Source organism: Phyllobates terribilis, unplaced genomic scaffold, assembly GCF_046119375.1.
Source record: "Phyllobates terribilis strain yellow unplaced genomic scaffold, ASM4611937v1 Scaffold_2__4_contigs__length_985480577, whole genome shotgun sequence".
Lineage (NCBI taxonomy): Eukaryota > Metazoa > Chordata > Amphibia > Anura > Dendrobatidae > Phyllobates > Phyllobates terribilis.
In genome coordinates, this window is record NW_027362762.1 from 96,775,319 (window position 1) to 96,798,976 (window position 23,658).

General features: G+C 41.1%; 1 protein-coding gene across 1 annotated transcript in view; it reads left to right on the forward strand.

Moving 5' to 3' along the window:
* The window catches only part of DDX10 (DEAD-box helicase 10), a 178,986-nt gene extending 167,005 nt beyond the window's left edge, over positions 1–11,981 (forward strand). Inside the window, exon 18 of the mRNA XM_073662435.1 lies at positions 10,668–11,981. Coding sequence (XP_073518536.1) covers positions 10,668–10,860 — 193 coding nt within the window. The 3' untranslated portion in view covers positions 10,861–11,981. The remainder of the gene's footprint in view (positions 1–10,667) is intronic.
* The last annotated feature ends 11,677 nt before the right edge of the window (positions 11,982–23,658 follow it).

A 23,658-nucleotide genomic window follows, 5' to 3' on the forward strand; every position in this document is an offset into this window, starting at 1 on the left:
GTAGTAACCTAGAATGTCTTCCAGTAAACAGGTATGCCTTCTCAATTGTTTTTGTGAAATCACTGGTGTTCAGAAAGTGTTTGCGACCATCAGGTGTGTTTTGCAGAGGCAAGCTAGAATATGGCAAGAACTACTCCACTAACCCCATTTTTACTGTAAAGCATGAAGGTCTGACAATCCAGAAAATTGATAGAACCTTGAAGTCCTCCACAAATGCAATCATGAAAATGATCAATAGCTATTATGAAAATGGCTCTCAGGATGATGATTGCAGGATAGGAAGTTCAAGAATTACCTTTGCTGCAGAGGATAAGTTCATCAGAGTTCCCAGCCTCAGAAACTGCAAATTGACAGCACCTCAAAAAACAACCATCATAACTGATACCCAGACATCCGCTAATACACATCTCAACCGCTTCTGTCCAGAAGAGTACAAAAAGCAGGCATTTATGGTTGAGTTTCGGCAAAAGTCACTAGTTGACATGACTTTCACAGTCCCCTGGCCTCAACCCATCGGAGATGTTTGGGACGATTTGGACTACAGAGTTAAGGAAAAACTGCCAACAAGTGCTCAGCATGTCTGGTAACTTTGAGACTGTTGAGACTACCTGATCAAGCTGCTAGAGATATTGGCAAGAGGTCATAATGCAGTTATCAGATGTAGGGGGTGGGGGTTCTTTGAGTAATCTAAGATTTAACATCCTTCTGGTTTGTCGCACTTTTCTTTACACTTTTTTTTCTATGTTTCCTCATGGTTTTGCTGCTTTCTCTCTGAATCTACAATATGCACATTTCAATAAAACAAGAAAAAACATTGCATGATGAGCAGATGTGTCCAAACTTTTGACCGGTGCTGTACTTATGGAAAAAAAAGAAAAAAACCCTTATAAGAGGTTTATTGTTTGTACATGCAGCCAGACTGTAGGTCATTTTATATTTACTCATCATATAATTTTATTACCTGCTAAAAGTATTTTTGTGGATTTAGATTTTTTACATTTCCTTTTCGGTACAGATTTTTTTCCGTCTTTATTATAAAAAAAAAAAAAAAAAAAAATTTTGGTCATTTTTGCGGCCAGACTATGACCAGAGAAAAGACTTTAACAACACAATATATTTTCATTAGTGTTTTGACAGTAACTTAGGAAGAAGCTGCACTGAGCTTTATGAAAGCCACTGCAGTAATTAATCTTCATTAGGATCGTTGCCTTGGCCTTGTAAATTAAAATTTATTATCTGAAAATAAGATTGTGGCACAGTATGTTTGATTATCCAAATGCCAATATTTTGGAGTTGACTCTCTTTTTAAGACACAAAAATCTGTTTGGCAGATGTTTTTATACAAGCCGGCTAATTATTCATTCCGCATACCTTGGTACATGATAGATGTAACCTTGTAATGATTGGAGTACCTGGCATTAAAATGCTGAACCCCAAATGCATCAAGCCTATTTTTTGCATTAACGCCCGCATGATTTTTTATTTTGTCGCCACATTCAGATTGCCTATTATTTTTCTTTAACTGAAGGGCTTGTTTTGTTTGACTTTTTTTTTGTTTAGATGAGTTTTAATAGCATCATTTCTGGGTCATTTTACTTATATTATTACCTTAAAGGGGTTGTCTGGGACTTTAACATACATTGATGACCTATCCTTAGAATAGGTTGTTGGATGTATGATTGGCAGGGTGTGACGCATGGCACGTCTGCCGATCAGCTGTTCCTGGTGTCGACAGCAGCCGGAACTGGTCCATAATGGAGTTGTACAGTTCTGTTGACTTAATGGTGCCCGTGGCTGGGCAGTGGACATCAGCCCTCTATTGATTTGAATAGGTGGCGGATGTGCAGTACTCTGCCACGGCCACTATACAGTTGATGGAGCTGTGCTGAAGACACTGGAAACAGCCGTTCGGCGGGAGTGCCACTGCACCTTGTCCGACTTAGATCACTTTACCAAAAGCAAGAAGCCACAGTAAGAATGGCATATGGATACATGGACTGGTTCGATATTGATTAAAGGCACCTGACAAGGCTGCATTCTGTCACCAGCAACCTTCAACATATATACAGAAATGGTGATGAGGAATGCAGGCTTGAGGATGAGTGCAAGATCGGAGAGAAGATCTGTGGTGGAAACATCAACATCTACAATATTTGGATGAAAAGACCCTACTGACAGAACGAAGGATTTGGAGAAGCACACTTTGCAGGCTAAGGAAGAGTGAGAAATTCGGCTTGTATCTGAATATCAAGATAACAAAGATCATGACAACAGCGCAAACTGCTATCATCAATATCAAAGTCGACAACCAGGAGATTTAAGTAGACAACGATTACATAATATGCAATTGTCTTCCTAGTAGCAACATATGGATGCGAGACCTGGACACTCAAGATGCCTGACGAGAAGAAAATTGACACATTTGAACTGCTGGAGGAGGCTCCTACGAATTACATGGACAAGGAGGATCACCAGCAGAGACATCTTGGACAAAGTCAAGTCAAAACTGTAACTGGAAGCTAAGATAACCAAACAAAAATTGTCTTATTTTGGCCATATTATGCGGAGTCCTCGTTGGAGAAAGAAATCATGCTTGGATCGGTCATTGGGATGAGAAGAGATGTAGATCCAAGAACCTGCTGGATCGACTCCATCAAGAGCGACATGGGGATGACCATTGACGAATTGAAAGAAGTAATGCAGGATAGAATTGCCTGGTGAGCAATGATCCATAAAATGACCAAGAGTCATACTCGACTGAGCGGATAAAAGACAGAATATTTCCCCCCAAATTTTTTTCTGTTGGTGAACTCCAAAATCCATTTTTCCCCCATTTTCTGTCAATGTCACCATATGATAGCATTTGGGGGGGAGGGACAGGCAGACAAGGTAATATGTCAAAGAGCACTATAAAGATAAACATAGAAGTCGTAAGTGGGGACTAAGTGTACCGAAATTTGTTTCATGGGTATATTGTGGCAAACAGAAGAAAGTATGTACGGTAATCCATTCCCAGGTTTCCCCTCCAGTTAGATGGGATATTTGGGCCACCCAGTAGTATGTTTACAGGTCTGATCCCGCAGCACCTCCAAAAGGTTCTCCAGGACAATTGCGCATTTATTTTTCTATTCATCAGAGATTAGCACGGGGTCTAGCTTCAGGAGCGCAGTCAAATTTGACTCTGATGGTGCTCAAAGACGACAGTACAGGGTTTTTTGGTAGGGGAGTCATTTCGATGAGTCAAGCCATTACTGATTAGGGCAGTTTATTTCAGTTCATCGTGATGAAAGATTAGACATTAAGTTATTTGTTCTTTCGAAACCCTTCTTGGAAACTTCACAATGGGACTCGATATACAAAAGAATTACGGTAATGCTCGTCAGGTCGTCCGCTGGGAGAGTGGAGACAAAGGGCGTATTTCTCTCCTGTCTTGTTCAGCACGACACGCAAACCCATTTGCATCAGCACTCTGTAATGCTTTGATAAGCCACTGATATCCGATCTATGGGAGCGGTTCCCCTTAGCCAGCACCCCTACTGATCAGTGAACGGAGCTGGGACATCACGGTTGTCCATATTTATCTTAATAAACTAGTAAGCCATTTGTGTCAGATGACCCAGTCTTCAGGTATCTCCTCGAATCTCTCGGTTCAGCAGGAATTTCATGAACTGAAGTGTGACCGGTGCTTTGTGTGAAGGGGGCTGGCTGACTGTCTAATTTCAATAGGTAAGCCACATCCTTTACAGTTTCAGATGTGCATACACTGAGAAGAGAGCCAATTTAGTTGATGAAATTAGAAAATCCACCTCATTCATGTACAGCACCAGTGTCTAGAACAGGGTAGTGTGTAATATTTTTTTTTCTTTTGCTGGACAACCTCTTTACTTCCATCTGAGGTGGCTTTGCAAAGAAATGTATCACTCACTGCCAGGCTCTCCAAAAAAAAATACTGCTGATCACTTGTGGTTCTTAAAGGGGAAAGTTTGTGATTCAACTTATTGTCAAGAAGTAGGGATTGTCCAAAGTGGAGAACCTCACTGGTTGGTTTTCTCACTATTAACAAGTGACTAACAGCAAGATTTGGAAACGGCAAAAAATACAGAATTAAACACACTCCAATCATATTATTACTATATGATTTTAAATCCGCACAAAGTTAACCACTGAGATGTTTTTTTTTTTTTTATATGAAACTAGTGATCTACTATATTACGCAAAGCCTGATCTATGGTACACGAGAGATCGCTACCACACATTTGGGTTAAAGCTTGAGTTTTTATTGCCTAGGAGCTACAAGGTTATAACTTTTACGTATGCGGCTCAGGTAAAAAAAAACAAAATTCGTTTTGAAATAAACCGGAGGCAAATGTTGGTTAATAAAGAGACTAGAAAGCAAATCTTTATATAGAGTGTAAAGAAAAATAGCCTTGTAGGACAGCGGGAGTGTTAAGGTGATTTGAGATTTATAGCGCTAGTCTTTGTTTTGGGTGACCTTTCCTCTAATATTTATCTGTAAGTGTATGATGCTACAGCTTACAAAAGAGTTACAAAAATATATTAAAAATTTGCTGAAATTATAATTGTTCAAAGGGTTTTTTCATGAGAACACTGGCCTTTTCTCAAACTATAGGCATTCCAAGTCTAATTGGTGGGGTCTGACACCACCCCCAACCCTCCCATGCGCCTCACCGGTCATCAGCATAAGAGTGAGAATTAGTGTTGAGCGAGTATGTTTTGTTAACCCTTTCGCCGAGTATACTCGGGAGAGCACCGAGTATTTACAGCTGCTCGGTGATATGGTTGAATCGCTCCCGTGTGCATGATTTGCGACTGTTTGACAGCTTTATTATATGTGAGGAATGTCTGCTTCTTACACATTCCTCACATTTATTAAAGCTGTCAAACCGTCGCAAATCATGCACACGGGAGTGATTCAAACATATCACCAAGCACGATGTAAATACTCTTTACTCGCCCGAGTATACTCGGCGAAAGGGTTAACAAAACCTACTCGCTCATCACTAGTGAGAATTCATCTAAGCTTCAGTACCAGACATCGTTTAATATACAAAGATCCAAAGGGTAACATTTCTCCTTGTGGAGAGTGACAGGCCAAGCCTGCCATGCCAATGTGAGGAGACTTAAGTCTTGCAATGCTCCTCTGGGAGATTAGAGGTAATTTGCATATTTAAAGAGAGGAACAGAGGAACAGGACTAGAACTCTAGTGCCACCTATAGGAAGTAGCCATTCTAAAAGTCAGTATTCAACCCTTTAACGAGCCTTTCCACGTGACTTAGGATAACAGCCAAACCAGAATCTTAATTTGCAGAAACTGTGTTTCAGGGTGCCGCCCCTCATCAGTGCAAAGTGTGAGATTTGGTTTGGCTGGGTGAAAGGTGTCTGACCAGAATACGGAAGCACGGCAGTGCCCTGATAAACACTGAAGCACTTGGTACTCGCTTTCTAGACCTTATTTCTGTGTATAGTGCTGCTAGCCTGCCTTATCTAAGCCCCATGCTCTCATTAAAGTGAACCTGACAGCTGGTACATGCGGCCCGATCCACGGACAGCATATATATCAGGCACTGGCTGTATGATCTCAGCCAGTTATGTTTGACTCTGAAACGCTGCAACGTATATATGTACTTATGTTGGAAATATTTTTCTTTTCTTCATATCACAATCTTTATTAAAAATTAGAAACCTTGTAATTTTCCCACTGGGGTTTTTGTTTGTTTTTTTAAGACTTAATTTTCTATTGTTTCTGGAAATCCACATGTTGGCTGTAATGAACAAACACAGACCTTACCTTTTGTGTTCAAGCATCTAATGAGCGTGTGCAACAGTCTTTGTGAAGGGAGAGGGTCAGCTGTGTATAGAGGTGTTACCCGTCTCGGTAATTTTGCCTCTGATTAGAAGACTGCTGAAAACTTTCCTGATAGGACAGGAATTATGGGCCCGACTCGTCAGATTTCTGGCGTACAACATTTTTAAAAGCTTCAAAACTTTTGCACAACTTTGAAGTTGTAGAAAAATGTTGCTACTTTTGGCATAGTCATGGCCGTTTTGGCCAGTGCCACCAAAGTGGAATGGGCATGGTAAGGGATGATCACTGGTGTAATTCATTAAGTGACGTGCACCTCTTAATGACAGCATGTACAACGCCAGTCCTATTGAATTGTGGCCATTGAGTTTTAAAATGGACCCAATGTAAAAATTGTGAGATTACAATATATTTTTTTTTTTTTTTAATAGTGGTATGAAAATAATAAAACCTTGCCCAAAAAAAATTATAAAAACACACAAAAACCTGATTAAAACAAAATCATTTTCTTATGACTCTCCTTTTAAATTCCTTATCTACTGATCATAGTGAAATGACTCTGGTTACCTGTCCTGGTCTGCACAGCAAGACTGTGTGCCCACGATGCATTTTTGGTGCGGATTTGCAGCGCAGAAACGCATTGCATACTTTATCCCATGACTTCCTATGACATTCTGCAAGTTCTGTGCACATGGTCCGTATTTTTTCTGCGCAGATTTTACTCTCAGAAAAAATCCGGACATGACCAATTCTTGTGCGTTTCTGCATGCGTATTTACCTATACAATGCATTGGAAAAACACATGACAAATCCGCATGTAAAAACCGCATGTTTTTTTCTGCCAAGGAGATACAGAAATGCTCAGGAAAATTTCTGCTTCATTTCTTCGTGGGCACTAAGCCCTAGTCTGAAAAGTGACCTGCAAAATTGTTAAAATTTCAGCGTACGGAGTATGTGGGTGGTGTAAAAATTGTGCCAGAATTACTTTTATATTTAGAAAATAAAAAAAATGCCATTTTTCAGATGTTACATTCTGCTGAAACATTACCTTTTCATATCCTTTAATGTAGCAACCATAAGATTCCTCGAGAGGTTTTTCATTGATTTACATAATTTCTGTCAGTTCTTTTAATGTTTTCTGGGTTTACGGAGCAGAACTGTAAGGCTATAGGCGCACACTGAGTATTTGGTGCAGAAATTTTTGAACCCTTCCTGCATCTCTTGGCAAGAAAAATGCAGCGGCAAAAACACAGTTTTTGGTGCAGATTTTTCCCCACTCATTAGTATGTGTGAAATCTGCAGCAAAAACGCTGAAAGAATTGATATTTTGCAGATTTAAATCTGCACCAAGTCTGCGAGTCACAAATAAGCAACGTGTGCATGAGACTTCGGGATTCTCATTCACTTTGCTGGCATCAGGAAACTCTTCAGTTAGGTGACAAATCTGCACTGCAAAAACGCAACGTGCGCACACTGCTGTAACGTCCTGCTCGCCCTTACAGGCAGGTCTAGTTAATACCTCCATGTGTTAGTGGTTACAATAACACAACCTGGGACGAGGAGACATCTGGAGCAACAGAATAAAACAAGATTTTAACACTTCTTAATTAAAACCCAGTGTGCTGAAATGAAAGGCTGGGGCGAATAAAAATAGAACTTTCTTCTGGAGTAATACAATTTAGATATAAAATGATGAGCTCGGGAAACAGCTTGCCAAATTAGCAATGATCAACATATTAGATTTCCTGTTTATGTTGCTCAGCTGTTCACTTCTCGGTTATAAAGGGCAGAAAGTTTATTCTGGCTGGAGATGAGCAAAGCCGAAATTAAGAGTTCGGGGTACGTACCGGACAGTTAGTGTCCGGTGCTAAACGCCGAGCACTGACTGACTGACTTCTCCCGGAAGTCCGTTGCTATGTTTGGAGTTCCGGGGGAAGTCCGGGAGGGGAGAGAGCGAATATTTTCAAGCTCAAAAGTTGGGGTTTGGGTTCTAGTTCAAGTTTGGGTACTGTTCTGTACCCGAACCAAACTTTGAAATAAAGATCGGGTACCAGAATCCGAACGTCCACGGGTTCGCTCATCCCTAGTTGTAGTTCTGAAGTCTTATGTCAGATGATCTTCTGCGCTAATTGATCATCTAGTAAAGCTAGAATACTTCCTGGAATTGGCCATTTGCTTTGCAGCACAAGTAAATGCTTGTATCCAGCCTTAAGTTATTATTATTATTATTATTATTAACAATAATGCCTAATTATTATCGCATTTATATCTTTATGCCAGAGTGGGGTGTGAAATCTTTCATTAATTGGGGTTTTGCTTGATGTCTACTATTGCCATTTTGGCATGTAGGAGGGAGGACCACTCTGTGATGTACTACCCTCACATAGTGGAGCATGTTATTATAAAAGATCTCCTTTCCCATCTTTAGAAGTGTCACCCGTGCATAGCTGATAACTTGCTGATTGGTGTGGGTCCGACCACAGGGACCCCAACAATATAGAGAATGGGGCACTGCAGGGCTCTTTCCCAAAGGAACGATGGCTGGACATGTCCAGCAGCAATCATAACACTTGTTTGGGAGGTCATTATTTTTTGTGTTTCCACCTCCTTGGGCCTATTAATAAGGGTTTGCCCAGTACTGGATAACCCCTTTAAGCTGTCCAAACTGATTAAAGTTTCAGATACTGATGATTTAGGTAGGCTCTCCCGACTGTCTCTTCTGTAGATGCCAATTTGAGCATGCATGTTTTTAGGCTTAGCTGCAATACCAGACTTAGTCCCCTATCTACAGTACTGCAGTTGTGGCATTTTTTGTGGGGAAAAAAAGTAGCCATATGCTTCTCATCCCTTACAAGTTTTTAGCCTGGATATTTTACGTAATTTAATTTCTTTGTCACTTTCGCCTTTTTTTTTTTTTCCTTCTTTCTCTCTTTCTCCCCTTTATTTGTTTTTCTCCGTTTCTTTTCTTTTCTTTCTTGTTCCCCTTTCTTTTTTCACTTTTTTTTCTTTTCTTTTTTTTTTTTCTTTCCGCTTTTAGTTTTCTCCATTTCCTTAACCAAAACCTAGACAATGGATTCAGTCGTAAAGAAATCTTAAGCTGAATCACAATTTCTATACAACCAGCATATCGATAAACCTGCAGAGCGTTTTACTTGTCATTGCAGTTCATTACCGTGAACCGTATCTGTTACTAGCAATGAGCTCATTACAGGAAGATCTAAGACCTTTCCTGTCCCCCTGTAGCTGTAAAGATGGACCGAGCCGAATGGATCACTCAAAGTAATTGTCTGCCGGCATATTGGCACAGATTGCTGCATGATGTTCATTCTGGGAATTGAACCTCTAGCAATTCCTTGACGACTTTATATATGACTTTGTATGTGGCGACTTAATAGCCCGAAATGTCCTCTAATGATCCATTTTGTAATTGACATTTGGAAAGTGTCGCAAGCTGTTTATAAGTTACAAATCTTATTAGCAGGAGGCAGAGATGTCAGACATATAAATCCAGATTTGTCTCAATGTTACTTTGTCTTTAAATTTTGAGTCATCAGGGAGAGATATGAATTGGCTTAATTGTATAGTTGGGAGCCTATAGTTGCATTCATAATTGGAAGACTTTGCTGATGTTTATTTTCTACCCGTTGAACCGTGTTATATATTAGGCCTGGGCGGTACGTGCTCATAGACCCACAATTTAAATTTTATGTGTCGCTAACTGTAAAGGCTAAAAGTTTATCTAAAGTAAAACCTGTAATTATTCTGAAGTTTTCTCGTTTCTTCTGCATCATTTAACTCTGTTTCTAAATGTGCAATGTGCTTGAAAAGAGGGAAAAAATATAGATGTAGATATATCTAGAGATATAGATATGCGATTTAAACATGTTCTTCAACATGCTCAATACGAGGTCATCATGACCTATCAAAAAAGTGGCCAGGCAAAGGGGTGTGAACATCACTTGGTGGACCAAAGTGAACCAACTATTAGATGGTGCAAACTTTGAATTTGGCATGTCGTTAGACTGTCACCTAAAAGCTAGATACAGTTAGTAAATCAACCCAATTGACAATAATCATTACAGTCTCTATCCTCAATCTAATTTCTGTAAAGCTGGCCGTACAAATGATCGTTCGGACAGCCATCTATCCCTACATGTCCAATACTCCACTCTCAGCTTGACTATGTGTTCATGTGTTTTCCCTGGGCAGAGATGAGAAAGTTGCCAGGCTGCGGCTTACTTAGTCTGGAAATAAAAGTATTGGGCTTTTAAATTTCAACCGTCTAATCCTTATTTGTGTGTGGAGCCCCCCAATACAACGGTTGGCCCACCCACCAAAATAGTTTGATTGGGCCGACTTTCATCTAATGTGAGGCCCTTAACTCTTAGATTCTTGTCTTGTGGTACGTGTTTGTCCGGGACACTCGTGCTGCGGTAGCAAAGTGTTTGATCATGTTCATGGGGGGTAGTTTGGTGTCATTTGTTTGAGAAGGGGGTCATTTGATTTCCAATGTTGAAGAAACATTGACCCACACTTACACCAAGTTCGTGCTTGGCAGTATACATACACCATATTGGAATGTTACTTACCATAGCTAGGTGTAGACCAACTCCAAAATGACCCTTCTAAATAATGACTACCAATAAGTGGAAAACCATATCTATGTAAATCCAAGGAACCATAAACACATGACCAAAATTGGTCCCGTATTCTCTTGAAAGTTACTATACGAAGCTGCTTATGAGCAGAACTCAAAATTACTTTTCATTGAAGATTGTAATATTGAATTCACTGGTATAATGGAAAAATTATAATTTTATTTCTCCTTTTTATTTTTTAAAGTGACCACGAGGAGATGACTTCAAGGAAGAGAATTTTCCCCAGTAAGTCCAAGGGCCCTGTAGAAAAAACAGTGGCTGCGAAAAAGAGGAAGATGACTCCAAACTCGGAGGAACCATTCGAGCCGCTAAACACAGGACTTTCCCTTCGAGAGGATGAGGAACTGGTGTTGCATCTTCTAAGCAACAAGAGCTAATTATTTGACCACCCAATTTTGCTTGGTCCATTCTAGTTTTTTCTAAAATCATTTTGACTTACAGTAATCTGTAACATTGGTTAATGGAAGCTGAGTGCGCTATCAATATGGACTAACAAACTATATTGGATCACACTATATTTCCACAAAAAAAAAAGTTGGAAAATGTTATTTAAACAGAATCCGTAACCCTAAATAGATCTACATGAAGGGTCTACAAATAAACATTTCCACATACAATATGGTAGGAAAGAATATCACAGCTGATGGCTACTCGACATGGTACAGACTCTGCTACATTACAAGGGTCATCCAGTTTCAAAATAAGTTAATAAAGGAGGGATCTCGTTTTAGGACCTTCATCTTTTGACCGGAGTGTAGAGTGGCTACCGAGCTTTTCCCTCTCGGGAAGACCTTTCCTGTCCTACATTACACAGACAACATATTGATTGTTGAGTCTGCACTGTGTAATGCCGAATATCGCCAATGATAGCTCTGAAGTGAAATTGCTTCAAGGTTTCTCAATGGATTACAGCTGGACTTGGTGAGGAGAAATGTGTCAACTTTTTGTGAAGAGCTTGTCCAAAGTGGAGAAGAGTTTCCATGTCATCGTAATTCTTTCATTGGGCTCCTTTATTTTACGGCAAGCATAACAAATCCAGTACTAGCAAGCCACTCAACTTTCTGAAGATATGAAATATGGATGTGATTGTAGAAAGGTAATAAATGATCCAATATTCAGATTATTTACGGACAATGGTTGATGGCACTATACCAGCTATTCAGATGTAAGGAGAGCATTTTTTCCCCTAAAGTGTAAAGATTTATAGCACATGTCTTACTGATTATCAGTAAATTTATCCTATAAAAATCATGGTATTTTGGAGTTATTTATCCTTTTGATGTATTAACCTATCACAGTTTGTGGGCCGCAGTATATAAACTACATATTCTGGGCCAGGAATGATGGTACAATGTGAAGTTTTAGACACCGCTGTTGCTCTTGATGTTGACCTCTGTGAAATAACTGCTATGTTTGTCTTTTTTTTTTCTTTAACAATTTCTATTCTGTTCTTGTATCTGAAAATATATATTTCACAGAATAAAAAGTTATGATTATATTGCTGTAGTTATTCTGTTAGTTGGAATAGTGACATATGCCTTAGCTTGAGTGGAGCCCAACATAACAGACATTATCACAGAATTTGTCTTGGTTTAATTTCTTACGCTCCACTCATTGTGTTCCAGTCGCTCCATATATTCGTTACCCCCCCCCCCTCCTCTTCCTGTACAAGATGCTCCTCTTCCTGTACAAGATGCTCCTCTTCCTGTACAAGATGCTCCTCTTCCTGTACAAGATGCTCCTCTTCCTGTACAAGATGCTCCTCTTCCTGTACAAGATGCTCCTCTTCCTGTACAAGATGCTCCTCTTCCTGTACAAGATGCTCCTCTTCCTGTACAAGATGCTTCTCTTCCTGTACAAGATGCTCCTCTTCCTGTACAAGATGCTCCTCTTCCTGTACAAGATGCTCCCCCTCCTCTTCCTGTACAAACTCCCCTCTATTCCATTGTTATTTTGCAATCTTTAGCAATTGTAATCTAGCTGCTATTTACATAACCTGCTACTTCCTTCAATCAAAGCCCCAATCGCCCCATCACCGATCATCATCCTTCTAAACCTTGTGGTCCAGGGTTGAGGAACCTTTTTTTCTGCCATGGGCCATTTGGATATTTATATTAATTTTTGTATGACCCATAAATCATATCAACTTAAAATTATCCTGCTATGTTTGGTCAAACATTTAATTAACTCCTCCCTAATGTGATGGCTGGAGCTGCTTCTCTTTGGTGCGGTTGTGATGTTAGGTGGCATGGATGATGTTGCTACTCACAACTGCTTGCGTCGGTCTGGAGTTCAGTTGTCTCTTTGCATTGGCAATTTTTTAAAAGAACTGCTCACATCAGTAAGTAGTGTTGAAATTTGTATCTGTGTTTGGTACATGTCTCTTCAAAGTGGGAAATTAACCCCTTTACCCCCGAAGGCTGTTTGCACGTTAATAACCAGGCCAATTTTTACAATTCTGACCAGTCACTTTATGAGGTAATTACTCTGGAACGCTTCAATGGATCCCCCTGATTCTGAGAATGTTTTTTCGTGACATATTGTACTTCATGATAGTGGTAACATTTCTTCGACATCACTTGCGTTTATTTGTGAAAAAAATAAAAAATTTGGCGAAAATTTCGCAATTTACAAAATTTGAATTTTTATGCCCTTAAATCAGAGAGATATGTCACAAAAAATAGTTAATAAATAACATTTCCCACATTTCTACTTTACATCAGAACAATTTTGGAGGCAATTTTTTTTTTTTGTTAGGAAGTTACAACCCATGTCAAAAATTATGGAATCACCGGGCTCGGAGGATGTTCATTCAGTTGTTTAATGTTGTTGTGCAAATTGCCTCTTCGGAGAAAAAGAGGACTTGTACTCTATAGCGCCACCTATTGGAAGTAGCAATCCTACAAGTTACAATCAACCCTTTACCGAGTCGTGTAATATGACTTTAGGATAAAAGCCAAATCAGAATCTCAATTTGCAGACACGGTGTTAATGTTGTTGAAAATCCAATTGAAAATCTTTGGTGGAAGTTGAAGAAAATGGTCCATGACAAAGCTCCAACCTGCAAAGCTAATCTGGCAACAGCAATCAGAGAAAGTTGGAGCCAGATTGATGAAGAGTGCTGTTTGTCACTCATTAAGTCCATGCCTCAGAGACTGCAAGCTGTTATTAAAGCCAGAAGTGGTGCAACAAAATACTAGTGATGTATTGGAGTGTTCTTTTGTGTGTTTGTTTTTCATGATTCCATAATTTTTTCCTCAGAATTGAGTGATTCCATAATTTTTTCCCTCTGCTTGGTCTGAAAAAAATTACCCTTACTGAGTACCACATTTTTAATGTTGATTTCTTTTAGTGTTTCTTAAAGCCATAAAGTTGCCATTTGAAATGACTTTAGTTTTGTGCCATGTCTGTGATCTGCTTTTTTTCAACAACATTAAACAACTGAATGAACATCCTCCGAGCCCGGTGATTCCATAATTTTTTCCCGTGGTTGAATAAGGGTTAAAAGTTGAGCAGCAATTTCTCATTTTAACAACAAAATTTACAAAACCATTTTTCTTAGGGACCGCATCACATTTGAAGTCACTTTGAGGGGTCTATATGACAGAAAATACCCAAAAGTGACACCATTCTAATAGGTGGGCCCCTCAAGGTGCTAAAAATCACATTCAAGAAGTTTATTAACCCTTCACGTGCTTCACAGCAATTAATTGAACATGAAAGGAAAAAATGAACATTTAACTTTTTTCACTAAAATTTTACTTTAGACCCAATTTTCTTTATTTTCACAAAGCTAACAGGAGAAATTGGACACGAAAAGTTGTTGTACAATTTCTCCTGAGTACGCTGATACCCCATTTGTGGGGGAAAGCCATTGTTTGGGCGCACGGAAGGGAAGGAGCAACCTTTGACGTTTTCAACGCAAAACTCGCTGGAATTGACAGCAGACGCCATGTCTCATTTGGAGAGCCCCTGATGTGCCTAAACAGTGGAAACCCCCCACAAGTGACCCCATTTTTTAAACTAGACCCCTTGAGGAAATATTTAGATGTGTGGTGAGCACTTTGAATCCCCAAGTGTTTTGCAAAAGTTTATAATGTAGAGCTGTGGAAAAAAAAAATCATTTTTTTACCCACCAAAAAACGATCTTTTCGCTGCAATTTTTTATTTTTCACGAGGAGAAATTAGACCCCAAAAGTTGTGCAATTTCTCCTGAGTACGCTGATACCCCATGTGTTGGAGAAAACTACTGCTTGGGCACACGTCAGGCCTCGGAAGGGAAAGAGTGACGCTTTGGAATGCAGACTTTGATGGAATGGTTTGTGGGTGTCATGTCATGTTCTCAGAACCCCTGATGTGCCTAAACAGTAGAAACACCCAACAAGTGCCCTCTATTTGGAACGGATTCCTGATATGTGAATTTTATAATGTAGTGTCATACGTCAGTTGTGTAGGACAACCTGACGAACACTACACAACTGACGTATGACAGCCTGACGAACAGTACGACAGTTATGTAGTGTTCGCCAGGTTGTCATACATTAGAAATTAATTTAGTAGTGCATGGAAGTATGGTACCACCTTAAGCATTCTTTCATGCACAGGCGAGGTTTGTCAGGGCAGTTGTCACATTGATAAATGGTGTCCTTGGATATTCCCCTTTGGTAACACACTTGGCACTTCTTTTGTGACTTGCCTTTTTTTCTGCTATGAGGGATCTGCCCTGGGAAATGCTGGCCTGGTACGATTCGAGGTCCTTCAGTTTCGGAAGTACTGGGGCCCGCTCCGTCACCACTGCCAAATATCAGAGCCTTGATCACTACCTCCTGAAAACTGAAGATACGACGTAGAAGTTTGGCCTGCACATCGTGATAGAAGGAAAGCATTATGCATTGCCATCTGTACGATGTGCACGGCCAGCTTTTTGTACCACACCGTGGCCTTTCTCAAAGCACTGTATGGCTGGAGGACTTGATCAGAGAGATCAACTCCCCCCATGTACTTGTTGTACCCCACTACACAGTCTGGTTTGACGACCTGTGTAAAAGAACCTCGTACAGTTCTGAGGGTGCTGCCATCACCTTGTATTGTGGTCAAGAAAAGGACATCCCTCTTGTTCTTGTACTTGACCACCAGCAGGTGGTCGCTCTGCTGTCACCCCTTCTGAGCATCTGCCCAATTAGCGTCTTTGGGAGGCCTCACTGATTTTTGTGGACGGTACCGCAGGCTGCGGTACCTCGCCCAGAGAGGGACTTGAAGAGAAGGACCCTGGTATAAAAGTTATCGATGTAGAAGTGATAACCTTTATCCAGCAGTGGGTGCACCAAATTCCACACAATTTTCCCACTCACCCCCAGAACATGGGGGCATTCAGGGCGTTCAATCCAGGAGTCCTTCCCTTTGTAAACTATAAACTTGTGAGTGTACTGAGGTACTCTCAAGTTGCCCCTTTAAAATGAATTGGGGACTTATCCACGCAGATGTCCCTTTGGGGCACGTACACTTCAGCAAACTTGTTGACCAATGACAGGCCGAACTTTGAAGAGACTATCAAAGTTCGGGTCATCGCATGCAGGAAAACCTTGCATTATCGTTGTAATGCAAGAACTTGTGGATGGCCTCAAAACGTGTCCGGGTCATGCCCATTCTGAACACTGGAGTGTTATACAAAACGTCAACACTCTAGTATTGCCTAACTTCTGGCTTCTTTAGGATCCCCATATGAAGGACCAGGCCCCAAGACTTCATAATTTCTACTGCTTCTACAGGATACCAGTTAGAAATTGATGCAGAGGGGTTTTGTTCCAAAACTTGATAAGTGTACAAATTAGTTTCGCCCACCATGAGGTTTATAAAATCCTCAGAGGAAAAGACTTTGAAAAAGTCTATTTCTGTGAGGCAGATGGTATCAAACTTGAATCCTGATTCCGCCACAAAATCAGAAATCAGTGGCTCATAATTTTTGGGGGGCGAGGTCCATATGGGGTCAGTAGTGGGGGGCGCTGGTTCATCTTCTCTCATCGGACGTCTGCGTGGCGGTTCAGCAGCACCTGAGGTGGACGACGACGAGGAGTCGGAAAAATAAAGGTGGGATCCTCTCCCTCGCTGTCAGTGTCTGAGGCAAGGAAAGCATATGCCTCCTCCGCTGAATAGAAAGTTTGGGACATATTTTTCTTATGTATGTGGTGCGTGTGTCAGTGTGCTTGATGTAAACTTTTTTTTTTTTTTTCTGATTAAAAAAAGGAACAACCGTAGGTGGTGCAAACAGCGAGCACGAGTGCGGATCAGTGAATTACATCACCATTCAACACTCGGCAGCTGCTGGATGTGTGCACTGATGTGGTGCAAAGGAGGGGGGAGAGTGTAAAACAGTGAGCGCGAGTGTGGATCAGTCATCTGCTGTCACTGATCAACGCTGAGCCGCTGCAGGAAGCACGAAAAAAAAACTTGACAAAAGTCGAGCGATCAAATACTGATGGCCACTTGTTGACAGAAAGGGGGATGGGGAGAGGGGGCTTGGGGTGGATGAGGCAGGATCAAAAAATCCTACAGGCTCTGGAGCAGGATCAGCAGCTGAAGCAGTCCGGAGCAGCTTACCGCAGCAGACCCAGCAGGAGCAGCGATCGGAGCAGGTAAGAGAAGGTCTTGCGTCACAGAGGCTTCTGTGGCACCACAAGGCCCAGCACAGACGAGATCAGATGTGTGACCACCCTGTACGTATCTTCACCAACTGTGAAGAGATGCGGGGTGGTCACAGGGGATGGATAGGGTGGTGACAGCCTCGATTAGGCGCTCCAATCAACTAGCTGGGGCCTGGAAAGACAGCACAGGGGTTTACAGGCCGGTCACCTCGAGGTTGCGCTCTGGTTGGTGCAATTACAGCGGGTTAGGGCCAGGGCTGGCGTAGCTAGGCAACAGCCTAGGATCGGTGCTCCTAAGAGCTGATTACCCAAAACAGTGAGAAATGCTGTGATTGGCTGTTCAGAATTGAACAGACAATCACAGCTATCGTGGTTGCTGGGGGGGCGACGACAAAGGGCGTATTAATACGTATCTGGTCTAATAGGTTCAGGGCCCAGATACGTATTAGTATGTATAATGTCAGAAAGGCCACCTAGTGTTCATAAAACTCAAGCAGTGGGAGGTCTGCAATGTATATCACATAGGAGACACTGCGCCTGCAGAATATACATCACATAGGAGACACTGTGACTGATGTATATGCACATCACAGAGGAGACAGACTGCTGTATATACACATCAGAGACAGTAACTGCTGTAAATATAAAACAGACATCGTGACTGCTGTATATATACATCAGAGGAGACTGCGACTGCTGTGTGTATGTGTGTATATCTATCTATCTATCTATCATATACACACCACAGAGGAGACAATGACTGCTGCGTTTATACATCACAGAGGAGACAATGACTGCTGCGCATATACATCACAGAGGAGACAGCGACTGCTGCGCATATACATCACAGAGGAGACAGCGACTGCTGCGCATATACATCACAGAGGAGACAGCGACTGCTGCGCATATACATCACAGAGGAGACAGCGACTGCTGCGCATATACATCACAGAGGAGACAGCGAGTGCTGCGCATATACATCACAGAGGAGACAGCGAGTGCTGCGCATATACATCACAGAGGAGACAGCGAGTGCTGCGCATATACATCACAGAGGAGACAGCGAGTGCTGCGCATATACATCACAGAGGAGACAGCGACTGCTGCGCATATACATCACAGAGGAGACAGCGACTGCTGCGCTTATACATCACAGAGGAGACACCGCGACTGCTGCGCTTATACATCACAGAGGAGACACCGCGACTGCTGCGCATATACATCACAGAGGAGACACACAGGCTGGTGAATACATCACTTTAGGAAAGAGTTAAAGGGCCATTAGTGAAAGGATGTGCGGTTGTGGGTTGTAAGTAATCACCTAGGCAGATTAACGATGCAACAATATTTTATTGATCACAGCCATGGTAATAAGCAATTCCAGGTAAATGCCCAAAAGACAGTTCTCTCAGTCCTCAAATTCCCAATCTGGGTTCAGTAGTTCCACTGTCTTTGTATAAGGCCATATTCACTGTCTCCATCCTCTTCCTTCAAATCCTTCCACCCAACTCTCCTAAAACATGTCTGTCCTTTCTTCCACTGGGCTCAGTCCCCTTCCAGGTCAGAAGTGATCACACCCTCCCCCTTAAACATACACTGTTCACTAAACAATGAAGAATATTCTAGAAGCCTTCTGAGACTGCATGTAAGACCCCCTTTGGGGACGGCTCCACTGTGTCTACAATCTACACTCACAACATGAGATTATTGGCTATTGGAACAATGGTTAGATACTCCTGAGATACTGATTAGTGGAATGATGGACATTTTACAAGTGAATCTAGTGCACACACTGACAAGTTATCAGAACTATATAAAACATAACAAGTAAATCACTAATAAAACACAAGAATATTAACAAAAATGGTGGTCCGTTGCTGGAAAAGTATCATAGTCTTTAGAAAATGGGCAGCTCCTGACAATTAGCCTAATCACTATGGCCCCCTGGGAATCTGCCCGAGGGCGTGAGCAAATAATGTAAATGGACCGCGGGCTGGAGGTTCCCCACCCCTGTTGTAATCAAAGAGGGAACACATTGACAAGTCTGTAAGTTGGAGAATTTTTGCTTTTACATTACAGTTTAAGGCTATGTTCACACACGTGTTTTTTTTCTGCAGCTAAATCTGCTGACAACTTTTCTTCAGCAGGAAAACAGCTGCGCCAAAAATGCAAGTTTTTCTGGGTTTTTTGATGCATTTTTGCAGTGTTTTTCCCCCCTGTCATTCTGTCTCGATTTAGGCATGTACATAAAGTTCTGTGAAAAAAAAGAATCCCATTCTATTTTGCCATCAAAAACGCTGAAAAAAAACACAAGTGTGTTTTTTGGTGCATTTTTGCAGCTTTTTATTCACCACCCATTACTTCCTATGGGTGAAAAAACGCTGAAAGAAGTGACATGCTATATTTTCCATAAACCCAACCAAGGCAGAAAATACGCAGCAAGCAAATAACATGTGTGAACAGAGAATTCTGGTTTCTCATACACTTTGCTGGTACTGCTAGATGCAGCTGAAAATTTGCATAAAAATCTGCTGCAAAATAAGCAGCAAAACACAACGTGTGTGAACATAGCCTAACATGGGTTTGAGAAACAGAGACAAACAGGCTAAAGAAAACAGGTGCAGAGCAGTTGAAAGCTGCAGTCTTTTTTTTTTATCCTTCAATTTCTCTTTTTTCCATCTTTCTCTCTCATATCTATTTCTTTTCCATCTTTCCCACTTCTCTCTTCCATTTGTCCTTCATCCATCTCTCTTAGCTGTCCCTCTTGTTTATTTTATCCATCCTTTTCTTATCCATTTTTCTCCGACTATTTTTTACATGTCCGTATATTTTTTCCTTTTAGAACAGATAAACTGAATTGGCTTCCTCTGCGTTCCTGTGTCAAACAGAAGCCAACATTCTAGAACAGAAGCTTATTCTTCCTTTGTAAAAATAAGGGTAAAGCTTCTCCTTGTGGAGACTGCGAAATTGGCGCAAGGAGACTTATAGGCCATGCAAGCTCATGATTGAAGACGAGGACAGGAAGTCTAGTGCCACCTATTGGAAGTAACAATCATAAGTCAATATTGAACTTTTAAAGAGGCTTGACTCCATTCACTACTATTAGGGGAGATGATGGCTGAATAACACAGCTAGTGTCTACCTGGAATGAGGCAGGCTCACCTCCTGAGCCAGCTCCCGACCAGCCCCGTACATGTATGTCATGAGTGGTTAAAGGGTTGATATTGATTTTTCGGATTGCTACTTCCAATAGGTAGCACCAGATTTCCCGTCGTCTTCCTCTCTGAAGAGGCTATTTTCATATTCTAAAAATAAACAACAAATAAAAATCAGACGGGCCCCATATAAATCAATGGGGCCCCTCAACTTCCATTTGACACAAGAATGCAGAGGATACCAATTCTGTTCTGTTAGTTCGTTCTAAAGAAAACATACAAACAAATATACGGATGTGTGAACAGAGCCTTAGCCAGATCTCCTCCACTTATCCTCCTGTCTATGGCTATCGGCATATGGAATTTTTTTTTAAAGTGTTTGGAGCAGAAACTGAGTGGATTCTCTCCAAATCCTCATCCAAATCTCAAAATGCTTCAAAAAAGCTGCAGGTCAAGCTCCGTTTCTGCTCTGAAAACCCTACAAAAAGCCCCCGTGTGCAGGAAGTCAGTATCTGTCTCTTCTGAGCTTTATACGTGAGCCTTTTGATATTTCTGTACCTGACTACTGCAGACCTTTTTTTTTTTTCTTCTTTCTTTCTCCCTTTCTGAAAAGGCTAAATTTCCCTGGGAAACAGACTTTAATCAGTAAGCCAGTTACATTGAACTTGAAATGTCAGTCTGCCCTGAGCATTTCATGGTATAAGCTGAGCGACGGTAAACCTTGCTAAAAAAAAAGTGACGAGACATTAAATCCGACAAAGCAAGTCAAAAATTCCTCAAGATGCAAACACTGCTTGGACTTGAAGACTTTTGCTGCTGGAGTTATTGCAAAAAGTTGCGATCCATAGGAGTACATTGAGCCGCGCTATATATCCAAAAGTCAGAATTTTGCAGAACCTTTATTCAATACTGAACGGTCGCGATCCTTACAAGTCCTCGAAGTAGTGATTAGAAGTCCGTGTCAAAATGATATAAAGCGGCTAAAATCACATGAAACAAGCAGTTTTCTGGTGTCAAGCATGGTCATAAATTATATAGCCCACATCCAAGCATTGGCTTTATTATAACTAATCTCCGTCAAGTAGGACATTATTTAAAGGGAATCACCCCCGAAGTGCAAATTAAACAATTATATAGGGGACTTAACCCCACCTATAAAAAAAAAATCATATAAGTAGTATATATTTCTTTTCTGTAATCTAATTTTAAAACTGATCTTATTCAATATACAAATGAGGGGACTTTGGTGTACCCTTGGTGTGGCCAAGAACATGGAGAACTTTTACACACCCTCAATTTGTATACTGAGCTCTTCCCCTGACTCTGACAACAGCGAGCGCTGCCTGAACCCTAAATATGGCACTGCACGTGCCAACGGACTATAAAGGAGTCTCACTACATTGATGAACCCAGAAGTGTAGTGAGCGACTTGAGAGAGGAGGAGAGGGCAGAAAGGATCAGTTACATGCTCCTCCTGTGTTCTGTGCATCACAGCACAGGTCAATGTGAGCGGTGGTAATCACCTACTGTGAGATAAACTGAAGACAAGACAAGAACTGATTTCTTCCTGTCCTTTTCAGGGAGTTTTCAGCAGTCTCATCATAGCCAGGATTATAATGACAGGTAATACCTCTGCACATAGCTGATAACACAGGATCCACCAAACACATTAGGTGAGGTCACAACTGACCCTGCTTCCCCCTATCTTCACAATAACTTTTGCACACGCTCATTAGCCACTTTTTGTTTTTGCCATACGGGAAGACCTTTTCATAGATACCATTTTTCTTTACACATGACTTTTTGATTGTTTATTTCACTTTTTGTGTGGCAGTATGATGAGAAACCATGTTTGGCATGTTTTGATTTACTCTTTTTATGGTGTTTATCATACAGGTTAAATAATGTGGGTCATTGCAGAAACACCATTACCAATTATATTTTTAATTGTGACGATGTGACAAACTGTGTTTTTAACGGTGAAACATTTTTTCATAATTTTTGCGTTTTTCTTTTCTTTTCTGTTTTACAAGTTTTATTGAACTTTTCTGCTTAGTCCCACTATGGGACTTAAACACTTGACTCTCTGAATGCTAGTCTAATGCACTGAAATACATCTGTACAGGCCACTGTAGCTGGCAAGACTTAAAGCCATTGATTGGCCTCACAACCATCGACACTTTGCGATCACTTTGAGGGGGTGCTGTTGGGGGAAGAAAGAGGGATTCCCCTCCCTCCGTTAACCAACTACATGCTGCTGTTGCTATTGACAGTGGCATCTATGGTGTTTATTGACCATGATTGATGCTGGAACGGATCGTGGTTGTCCTCACTCATCAGTGGAGCGCTATTATCCTTATTTCTCAGCTCCGTAAAAAGACGGCAGTGAGGAATAAGGATTTTTAATGATCGCTGAAATAAAAGGTAAATCGTAACTAATTGTTAAGAGACTAAATCGCCAAAGAATTTTGAACCTAAATACATGCTGATAAAAGGTGGAGATTCACTTTAATTTATGTCCCAGGTGAAGTCTGCCAGGAGGCTATAACTAATAAGTACTTGGAGAATTTAATTGTTTTCTGATGTCATTTATGTAACTAATATGGGCCAGGAAGTGTTAGAGTAGAAGGGACCTCCAGGGTCATCGTGTCCAACCCCCTGCTTAATGCAGGATTCACTAAACCATCTCAGACAGATATCTGTCCAGCCCCTGTATGAAGACGTCCATTGAAGGAGAACTCACCACCTCTCGTGGCCGCCTGTTCCACTCATTGATCACCCTAACTGTCAAAAAGTTTTCTCTAATAACTAATCTGTATCTTCTCCCTTTCAGTTTCATTCCATTGCTTCCCGTGTTTCCATGTACAAATGAGAATGAGGATGATCCCCCTGCACTGTGACAGCCCTTTAGATATTTGTAGACAGCTATTAAGTCTCCTCTCAGTCTTCTTTTTTGCAAGCTAAACATTCCCAGATCCTGTAACCGTTCCTCATAGGACATAGTTGGCAGTTCGCTCACCATCCTGGTTGCTCTTTTCTGAACTTGCTCCAGTTTTTTTTATGTCTTTTTTAAGACGTGGTGCCCAGAACTGGACACAGTATTCCAGATGAGGTCTTACCAAGGAGGAGGAGTAGAGGGGGATAATTACTTCACGTGATCTAGACTCTATGCTTCTCTTAATACATCCCAGAACTGTTTGTTTTTTTTGTTTCTGCATCACACTGTTGACTCATGTGCAGTCTGTGATCTATTAGTATACCCAAATCTTTTTCACACGTGCTGTTGCTTAGTTCTGTTCCTCCCATTCTGTAGATGTCATTTTTGTTTTTCTAGCCCAGATAAAAAACCAAGCAATGTGAACTGAGGTCTAAGATGGTA